The sequence below is a fragment of the Liolophura sinensis genome, chromosome 2 (assembly GCF_032854445.1).
Source record: "Liolophura sinensis isolate JHLJ2023 chromosome 2, CUHK_Ljap_v2, whole genome shotgun sequence".
Taxonomy (NCBI): domain Eukaryota; kingdom Metazoa; phylum Mollusca; class Polyplacophora; order Chitonida; family Chitonidae; genus Liolophura; species Liolophura sinensis.
In genome coordinates this window covers 766,079-777,024 of record NC_088296.1, presented here as the reverse complement: position 1 = coordinate 777,024, position 10,946 = coordinate 766,079, and the positions used below count along the sequence as shown (strand labels likewise).

Sequence of the window (10,946 nt, the reverse complement as noted above, 5' to 3'; positions counted from 1 at the left end):
CGCAACATTTACGTCATCATTGCCTTACCCAGTTATCTGCATGTGCACACGTAACATTTACGACGTCATTATATGGTCATGTGATAATGAACTTATGTAATGTTTTCATTACGTTACATTTGAACCACAGTTCTACCTACGTTTATTGGATATAATATGAACAATTAAGCGATCTGGATATCTTTGGCAACCGTCACAGTAGGCGTTCCAATCAGGTGTTTAACGTCACGGGTGTAATGCTATCTTTGCCACAAGCCACCACCAGTTTCGGTATTACCACAAACAAAAATATATTTCTAAAAATCACAAAAATATATTACTCTTCGTGTAAAGACACTATAGCACATGCATTTCATAAAAATAAAACAATCTACCAAACATATGCATATTGGATTAGCAGGTCTTGGAGTACACCGCTGTTGTGATTAATCTGTCCAGTAACATTCCATGGTTTAAAGTTTACTAGTCATATTACTATCTTATCCAGCATTCATAGCAGTGCAATGACGGGTTGCTGAAGCAGACGAACCTGATTCGCAATATGGAGAAAGGAAGATAACTCCACCAGTAATCATTGCAGGGCTGCCTCCCTTCAGCACAACTTCATTCGTAACTATTCGTGAAGAAAGTTGCGGGGAAAGCCTTAAATTTCTAATAAATCTCATTTGTGGCGTATTGTATTTCAAACGTCGTCGTGTATTGAAATCCAAGCAAAGAACATCACATGTTTGGTATCTAGCGAATGGAATTTTGCTCCACGGATAAAGGTCTCACAACAGTAAGAAGGGCATAGTACCTTTCACCTGAATGCGACAATCGCTATATAACGTGGAACAGTAATTGGCGTGTTTTCTTTCTAAGCGAGTCATATGCAGCTCTACTGGTTGTAGTATTGTCCATCTTATTCAGTAGAGAAATCCTAAATCAAACCATTCTATTTATGGAATCTTGCTTAACAAGCACGGTCTTTTTCTTAAGACTTCAACGTTTGATGTTCTCAATATCCGAATCCGAGTATGGCTCTACCGCCGCAGACAGTCCTTGGTTGCAGTGCCCATTATCATACAAGTCATGTGACGGTACACGGCTATAACCGCGAGATTTGCGGGAAAACACGAAACCACAAGTCGAAATCACAACCAGAAGGAGAACCAATAGCAACGCCGTCTCTATGGACACCGCCTGCATGAGGCGCGCGGACATCGTGACGTCAGATATCTCTGCGGTGTGGTCATCGTGGTGATGATTGTGGTCGCTATGGTAATGTTCGTGATGAGTTTCGTGGTCCTCAGATGTGTCCTAAGTGTGAAGACTCCACTGCAGCCGCGAACTTCACTTCTGACGATGTCATTGGGGCCTCGGGCTTAACATCAGCTAGAAGCAATAACACAGAAAATATTTTTAAAATTGTTTATTTATTTCACTGGTGTCAAACGCGGCGCCCAGTTTTATGGGTGGAGAGAATTTGCCCAACATTTGTGTACCACTTTCGTGTTTAAGGTCGGTAGTCGGAAGTCCCAAAACAACATAATATGCCTGTTGCTTCAGAGAAATACATAATTAATAGTAAAATCCATGCTATTTGTCGGACACCTGGCAAATTTCCTGACATAAAGTTGCAGTCGAACGATGAACGAAATTGGAGAGTCTGTGGTAAACAACCAAACTTTCGCAAGTTATTGACGAAAATTATCCCAGTTACAGATCAGTGACCTACAGCGGAAACCGATTGTAGTTTCCGTTGATCGTATTTACCATGGCAACATATGTCGATATGGTAGTTACAATAGAGCCAGCCTGCGATAGCTTTCTGCAAGTGGCCAGTGGAACGTCCATTACAGGTGCGGTATTTTGCTTTTGTTATGAAAGTTTTTCACTACGCCTACTTTACAAACAAGTGGCCTTCAGCGTTAGATAACGCTGAGGAGACATTGCCTCACAACGCCCTCTACTGTTTACAGTCAGCCAGGCCTCAGCGAAAAATGACAGCGCATAAATGTAAAAACTGCCTGTCTAGCGCCGGCCATGAAACCACAGCTCGAGACACATGCGGATGGTCGTGGGTTGCCCTCGGGCTCAGTCCGGTTTCCTCCCACAGTAATGCTAGTCGCCGTCGTATAAGTGAAATATTCTTGAGTACGACGTAAAACACCAATCAAATAAATAAATAAACAAATCATAAGCCAACATAATTTTACATGATTTATTTTATTTATTTATTTGGTTGGTGTTTTACGCCGCATTCAAGAATATTTGACTTATACGACGGCGGCCAGCATTATGGTGGGAGGAATCCTTACAGAGCCCGGGGGAAACCCACGGCCATCCGAAGGTTGCTGACAGACTTTCCCACTTACGACCGGAGAAATTTTACATGATGATTTTAAAGGGATATCGTGATCGCTTATGACCCATCCCAAGGGTTGGATTGAATTCAGTTGTATTTTAAGATCTCGTATATGCTGAGCCATGTCCACTACTGTAACAAAGCCCCATGCATGCACCATACTCACTTTTATATGATGGGGAGGTAATCATGTCGTCATAAGTGTACCCCAGTTGCTCTGAAGTTCGGAAGTAGGCGGCGCTCACCTGAGTCGGGAAAAATGCCATCAGATATGAATTCCGGTGATGGCCAGGAACGCTGTCTGTCAGCGGCAGCTAGAATAAGGAGAAAGTAACTTGGTACATGTGTTTGCTGACGATTCATTTGATGACTTTTTAGTACAATAATCAGAATTGTTTTAGTTTTATTAACCTTATAGGTGGTTAATATATTACAAACATTCCCACTTGTGATGTACGAACAAGCGCGACACATTAGTGTCGTCTTCATCGAACGTTAAATTTTGCACAGGTCAAATGCTTGCACTGCGTATTGTCTTCAAGGCCGCTACGAAGAGTGAGAGCCGGGGAACCTACAAAATTTCCTTTCCAGCACCATGAACTATATGTTGAAGATTATATGAAGCTGGAAAAAGCGCAGTGTTAGGGACGTCGAGGTGTAGGTGGTTCACCCTTTTATTATTATATTTGTTGCTTTACGCCATACTCAAGAATATTTCGGTTATGTGACGGCTATCGATGTATATAGAGGACCAGACAGAGCCCGGTCGACACAAGTGCTTATGGTATAAAAGTGTGACGTATCACTGAGAAGAACAAAATTGTAGAAGGTTTGTAAATCTTGTATTCAGGTGGGAACATCTCCACTCAGTAGTCAAAAACTCACATTAGCAATATCTCGAGGCTAATACCCGTTTTTTCGAGAAAGGGAGAGTACTTTTGCTTTACGGTCTATATTTAGTTTTCTCCAAAGAACACAAAGTACGATTCATTTGAATCATGGGCGAAAGAGACAAAGACGAACCCGAAATAATAACTGCAGCATGCCATGTACCTGCCAAATCGCTTGAAGTTCATGCAGCTTTGTCGTTAAACAAGCAACAACATCAGGTAATACTTAAAACTACAGACAACTTGCGGAATATAGTCGTTTGGACGCCGTTTTCTATTTGTGGCTGTCGCAGACTTTAAACGCGTCTTAAGCTAAGTCACTGGTATGTTTAACAACTACCAGTCCATTTCAGCTGTTGTGTGTACATTCCAGCTTATAGGCTCATGGACAACCCGGGCGTTATGGGCAACCCGGACGGTATAGATAACACGGACGGTATTGACAACCTCGACGGTATGGGCACCCCGGGCGGTATGGACAACCCGGACGGTTTTGACAGCCCAGACTATATGGACACCCCGGAAGGTATGGACACACCGGACGGTAGGGGCACCCCGGACGGTATGGACAACCCGGACGGTATGCACAACCCGGACGGTATTGAAAACCCGGAAGGTACTGACAACCCAGACAGAATGGACAACCGGTATTGACAACCCGGACGATATGGACACTCCAGACGGTATGGACCACCGGGACAGTATGGACACCCCGGACGGTATGGACACTCCAGACGGTATGGACAACCGGGACAGCATGGACACCCCGGACGGTAGGGACACCCCGGACGGTATAGACAACACGGACGGTATGGACAGCCCGGACGGTATGAACACTCCGGACGGTATGGACAACCCGGAGGGTATTGACAACCTGGACGGGATTGACAACCCAGACAGTATGGACATTTCGGATTATATGGACCGGCCCGGATAGCACAGTTGGTAGAGCGTCCGCTTCGGGACCGGTAGATCCAGGATGAATCCTTGGTCGAGTCACACCTAAGACTTTAAAAGAGGAAGTTGTAACTTCCTCGCTTGGCGTTCAGCATGAAGGGGATAGTGCAACAACTGGTTGACCCGTATCAGTATAATGGCTCGGGCGGGGCAGCTTACTTGCCTTCGGTAAGTCGTCTCAGTGATGCAGCACTAAATAAAAGAGCGGTGGAAATCCGTCCTGCAACAAGGAGGCACATTACACGTGCATGCACCCTAATGATTCCTTCGTCGTCATATGACTGAAAAATTGTTGAGTACGACGTTAAACCCCAAGCACTCACTCACTCACTCGGATTATATGTTGACCGTCTTGTTATTTAGACACTCCCTAAAGTTGTTCAGAGGTCATGATTTCTATGGAATATACCGGGTATATCGAAAATCCGTGGCCTATGCATGATTCAGATTATATTAGACATTTCGGATTATGTAAACAATCCTCGTTCTACGTACATTACGGGTAATACAGACAATTTCAGTTCCATACACATTACGGGTTATACAGGCAATCTCAGTTCCATACACATTACGGGTAATACAGACAATCTCAGTTCCATACACATTACGGGTTATACAGGCAATTTCTATTTTATAGACATTCCGGGTCATACAGACAATCGCTATTCTGTAGACATTATGGGTGATGAAGACAATCTCTATTCTGTAGACAGTACGGTTTAAACATCCAATTTGTGTTCTATAGACATTTCGGGACATTCACAGGGCATTAGTGTTTATGGACGAGGAGAGTCATAGAACTCTTTCGTCCAGAATATTTTTTGCGTCTTTCCGACATCATTTAACCACTGACGGCTCTTTTTCTTTGCATGATTCCGTCCTGATTTTGGACTTCATATACCTTTTACTTTTTGGGTGGTTTTTGCTAATCGTCGTTTAACTTGGAGAATTTGCCATGTGATTATTGACCTGGGGCGGTTAATTTGGTTTACAGCTGGTATACGCATGTCGACAAACAGATATAAAGGCATTTGGAATTCCGTTGCCGTTAATGTTTATGCAGTTATATACATGTACATTTTTCCCTCTTGTAAGGACCAGTCGAATCATGTCACCATGGATTGTTGACGCTTCTAGTTTGCTGTATTTGTTGTTGCTGACGAGTAGCATAACCATAATGAACGAACAGATTGACGAAAAAGGCTTACATGTGCAGGGAGCGCTCCAGTCCGCCTCAACCACGTCTCCAGAAGCTTGTCCATGAAGGAATGGTGAAAGTAGAAGAGCGGATCCCACGACGCTGACGTGGCGGAGTTCAACACACCTCCGAAAAACATGTGAACCTGTAAAGACAAGGATTAAGACAAATGTCCAGAGAGTGTAAAATGCTCTGGTGGCCATTTTTGCAACCCTGAAAAATGCTAGGGGACAGAGATATGAAAGATGGGTGTTCAAACAACTATTCATTTTGTCAATTGTTTTATTGCTTAACAAGTGCTAGAAGATAAGAGTACATAGGGAAAAAGACAGATTGCTCATTTTTATGATTGTTGCAGCGCCATAACGCCACATGCAAGGTCGATTATATGACATGAAAAAAGGAGAAATGATCGAAATAAGCCATAGCCGTATGTTAGGTATTCAGTTTTCCACATCCCCCCAAAAAGACACAAAAAACAAAAGAACTGTATCGTAGCTAAGATTCATATAAAAACAAGATAGAAATCCGCCCAGGAAGACTTGTCCCGCGTTATTAGTTGGTGTGATAAAATCCAAAGCCATTGAGAGACATTATCGATGGGATGTCAAGTTTTTACAATTCCTGGATCAGTACGGCGTTTACGACAACACATGGTGTTTCACAGTCAAGTAAACTTAATACAACTCTTCGTTGATGTGGTTTTCTTCATTTCTCCGAATAGCAAATAAAATTGAGGTATGGCGGTGTTTGGTGATTTCTTACTTTCCGTTCATGTGTGGATATTTTACGTTTAATATGTAATTTGACTTTTGTTTTGGACGAAAAGCAAGCAATTATTTGATCCGTCTACTCTCTTATAACTATGTGTATGTCATACAGAAACTGTACGTATTAAGACATGTATAAACAGCTCTCTCCTCTCCTAATTGTAAGAAAAGTTAAAACGACTGACTTAGTAAGTAAATACGGCCAGACTATTTGGCATTCTGCTTTATAGCAAAGTCTAATTCCACTTAACCCGGGTCTAGCCACAGGTCATGGGGGCGGAGAGGGCGCACTGAGGTGCATATTTTGATCATGGACGACCAACATGGCACACCAACTCAGATACTGATTTCATTCGTTCACCTGTAGAACATTAAAATCTTCCACTCAGAATCACTACAAATTTTGAATTCGTTATATTCTTTGTGATAAATGACCTGGAGCTTCCATTTTGGTTGACGGTTGAAATACGAATATCTGTTTTGGTTGACGTCTGGTAAGCGAATGTCTGTTTCGTTTGAGGGCTGCAATACGAATGTCTGTTTTGGTTGACGGCTGGTATACGAATGTCTGTTTGACGCGTAGATTCAAATTCGCCTTTCTGGTTATTGCGTTATGGAACTCCCATATAATGGAAAGGTTTCATAAGTTTCCACTGACTCTACTATATTTATAAGCCCCAGCAACGTCATATATTGATATCTTATATTAAATTTACAATAAAATAAATTAAATTAATTGATCACTAACCTCGTTATGCAACCTGTAGACATCCTTCATTGGTACGCCTACGTAACCCTCCAGACAGCCCCGAAAGCTGGCGTTAGGAACGTTCGTGGTGTAGTCTGGGAAGTCGTAAACATTCTGCTCCAGTGCGAAATTCACCGTGGCGGCGGTCGGCAGTCTGGGCGCGCTTTGCACCCTCCCTGGTGTGCGGGTGAGCTGAAAGCGGACGGTGGGATCACAGGCCTCACAGACACCTACCTGCCTGACACAGAGCCCATACCACTTACTGACCGGTGAGGCTGCAGATATCCCGCCTCGCCGATCATGCGTACCGAGGAAGTCGTCCGTGCAGACTTCGCACTCCACGCCAGCGTCCGTCCAGTTCCAGTAGGGGAAGGTAAAGTGGATGTCTCCAGTCAGCCTTTGCATCTCTGTCTCCCAGAGGATCATGTAGTAACGATGCCACAGTGGAAAGTTCGTCCCACGATGCGCAAAGTCTAGACTGGGGAAGTGAGGCTCGTCGCAACGGAAGCTTGTTTGGTTGCCGGGGTAGCTGCTGTTGTCGAAGATAGTTTTGCGCGAGGCGTAGTAATGGATGTATGCCAGATAGTCATACACTGACGCCGTCAGAAACGTGACATTCTTCACCGGGTCCGCGCCTTTGGTGACGTCAAGGATGACGTAATCACTCTGTGTCGTCCTTGCCTTCTCAAACGTGCTTAGGATATAGCGTTTTTCTCTCGCGGTTACTGTCTTGAAATCCTTGCGCACGCGCACAATGCGCTCAGTACAATTTTTGCCAGTGTAACCATAAAGACACTGGTGACACATGTATCCGGCAAAGTTGCCGAAACACTGGCAGCTGTATCGGAAAAAAGTCAGTGGCCAGCGAAATCGGTCGTCTTCGTAAGTTTCTGGCGCTGCGCGCGAATAGTCTTCGTTGTTATCCAGTATTACGGAGCATCGCCCACGCGGGTAACCACCGCACATCTCCACGGATCCTACGAGGCAGAAAATAGAACCAACATGTAAAATCTCGTTAATACAAAGGGTGCAGACATTTAGGAGCTTGCGTTTGAAAGCTTGTAACCGTGCAGAAAAACTCCCTTTTCTTTGTACAAATTAATCATTATACAAGTTTGGGTCCTTCACTTTTTCAGCAGTCCCCAGATGAACAACACGCAAAAGCTATATAACTAGACGTGAAGATATCCTTTTCCCGATATACACCCAAACAAACAAGACACTGACATTATGTAACTAAAGTTGAACACATGCATTTCTCCATTCATACAGGATGAATTTATATTTGTTTATTTGACTGATCTATGGTTATTTCCGAATTTTGTATTAATACGACGCTCTAGTGAAAATTGTGAGCACGTCCTGAGTAAACAACTGCCATTCGCCTGGTGTCAATTCCACAAGGCAACACTTTACACAAATGAAAACTTAAACTCTCGATGCAGTACGCCCAGTAGCCGACAATCGTTTTGAAGTACTTCGTAGACACACTATCGAGAGGTGTGATCTAGCCTTTGATCCCATTTGTGTAGGGTGATCGATTTCTGCAGATCGATACATCCATACATTATGCCAGCGAAGGCCCCAGAATAAACTATTCAGACCACATCATGATAAATGACTGAAGATCGAAAGTGTTTTAAATGTGACCACAAAGTACTGAGTTTGTCAGATAATTTAGCATATGGACAACGCCAACAAAACTGATCTAATTCGCTTGGATTTTTTTGAAATAAATATATGAAAGTATGTTTATCGAATTCAACTGATCCAACCTTTACATTACAACCGTAATGAAATAAATATTATTTATGTTAGGTACTTGTTCTGCGCAGTAATTTGCTAGCCATCATACATGCTGCATTATATCCGCACAGCAGGGTAAGAGGAAATGATAATCGTTACAAAGATAGAGCTGCGAAATGCTGAAAATCATAACTCATGCTTTATTTGGAGTTACCCTCGTCTTGTTCTGCGCCAAACTGATCTAAACATGTATTCCGCTGTAAAATATCTAAACACACTTACCACATGATACAACTCATTCGGAGGCGCGTTTGGCCTAATATGCAAATGAGCTGAGCGGAGTAAATGATTTTGATCCATAGGTTAGATTCAGATGTACATTAGAAATGAAGACTCTTGAAAGTAGGCAATAGCAACTCCTATGTCATCCAAAAACTGGAGAGTCATGCATTATATTTACACTTATCTTACTTATATTTTTATCATTTCTGATTTATTTATTTGATTGGCTTTTTACGCCATACTCAGGAATATTTCGCTTGCACGGCGGCGGCCAGCGTTGAGGAACCGGGCTCTATCCACCGCTAACATTAATGAGAACGATTTGCTCTAATATGGGTTGAATTTGTAATTCCACAAATGCCCTTACCAAATAAGTTCAAATGAGGGAAAATTCAGATGTTATGTCATCCACAGAGCAGAGGAAATATAATAATAACAACAGAAATAATCCTACAGAAACAATACTTTAGTAGGGGGTGGGGAGGGGGGAGGTGAAGAGTGATTCACATTAGTATGGGGTACAGAGTAATTTAGTTCAATAGGAGATACCAGAGACGTCATCGTGTTGTAATGTCCTGTTTGAGCACCTCCTTAATGTATAAATACCTTTAACGGCTATCAACTTTGCGGTCACCACAGCAGGCTACTTAGTTTCTGGAATGACCAATGGGGCCTTACGAAAACTTGTTTGAAGCCATATTTACGACCCAAACGAGCCGATCAACCTTTCGCTGTTTCTAGCTTCATCTCCTTGCCAATTTCACCAATTGTCATCTGTTATCTTGTGTTTCTGTTTTATCATATAATTTCTGTCTCCAGACCCGTTCCTTCTATCTGAGAATGGTTTAATGAACCAAAGGTTAGCTAAACATAACAAGTTCCATGTTGATAATTCTCTGATGTGAAGGAAGAGAATAATTTTCACGTTCACATTGATACTCTTAAAACTCATTTTAGAGGGATAAAGTATAACACAGGTAGATATATTTTTCGCAAAGGGAAGAGTGATAAAAATGGAGGTAACACGACCTATCCTAGTGGTCAACACGCTTCAGTGATCATGTAACCACAGAGAAAAGAGCTTCGTCTATGAGAGATATTTATTACATATGTTCATTACAAAGGGCAAACTTTTCATGAATATGAAAAATAGACTCTGACATTAAACAAATAGACCAGGGAATCAGCACGATAAGAACATTCAATTTTTTAAATCTCTTAAAACTTAAAAAATATTCTCAGTATAAATATCCGTCTCGATTTTACGGTCGACTGGCCTTAGTTTACAAAAGAAATTTAATTGAAAAATTTAAAATATGTCACAAGACATTCGTTCCTCTTAAAGTAACATATTTTTTAACTACATGATAATATTTCTTTCCGCCAGTTATCATTTAAGCACCGCCCGAACTTTTGTCATTCCAAAAAAAATATAAAAATTAATACACATCTCACAAATGATACATTTCAGTCATAGATAGCTGTGCTTATAATTAAAACGACTGCCCATGTCAAATATTCTTGTTATGTATTTATTAGACCTATATGCACAAAGTCACCACGGGCAATTTTTCATATCCGTAATGGATTCTCAATTTAAACCAAAGGCCAAATAAGGGCAAAATTAAGATAAGATAAAAGTGTTGAAAATGTGTTGATTTTGATTTATTTGGTCCTTGGTGTGATTTAGGATTATTTCTTAATTAAACAACGCCTCTGCTATTAACGTGAATATTCAGCCTAATATTAGATATGCTAATTAATAGTGTATTGATGTTAACCCTAATCATAGGACTCACAAGGACGCCCAAATTACCCCCCAAACTTTTATTCGACTAGTGTGTAAATGTTGATATTCGACTAGTGTGTAAATGTTGATATTCGACTAGTGAGTAAATGTTGATATTCGACTAGTGAGTAAATGTTGACATTCGACTAGTGTTTAAATGTTGATATTCGATTAGTGTGTAAATGTTGCTATGGAAATCCAATTACATGTTTTTTTTAT

The 10,946-nt window shown here is 41.6% G+C and overlaps 1 protein-coding gene across 1 annotated transcript; it reads right to left on the bottom strand.

The window, feature by feature from the left end:
• Positions 1 to 981: 981 nt before the first annotated feature.
• Positions 982 to 7,876, bottom strand: LOC135462978 (tyrosinase-like). The gene is made up of 5 exons (XM_064740302.1): positions 6,911 to 7,876; positions 5,403 to 5,537; positions 2,514 to 2,661; positions 1,290 to 1,374; positions 982 to 1,255 (listed from the first exon to the last, which is right to left on the bottom strand). Exons 1-5 carry the CDS (start codon positions 7,874 to 7,876, stop codon positions 982 to 984), a joined length of 1,608 nt encoding a protein of 535 aa, XP_064596372.1.
• Between the last annotated feature and the right edge of the window lie 3,070 nt (positions 7,877 to 10,946).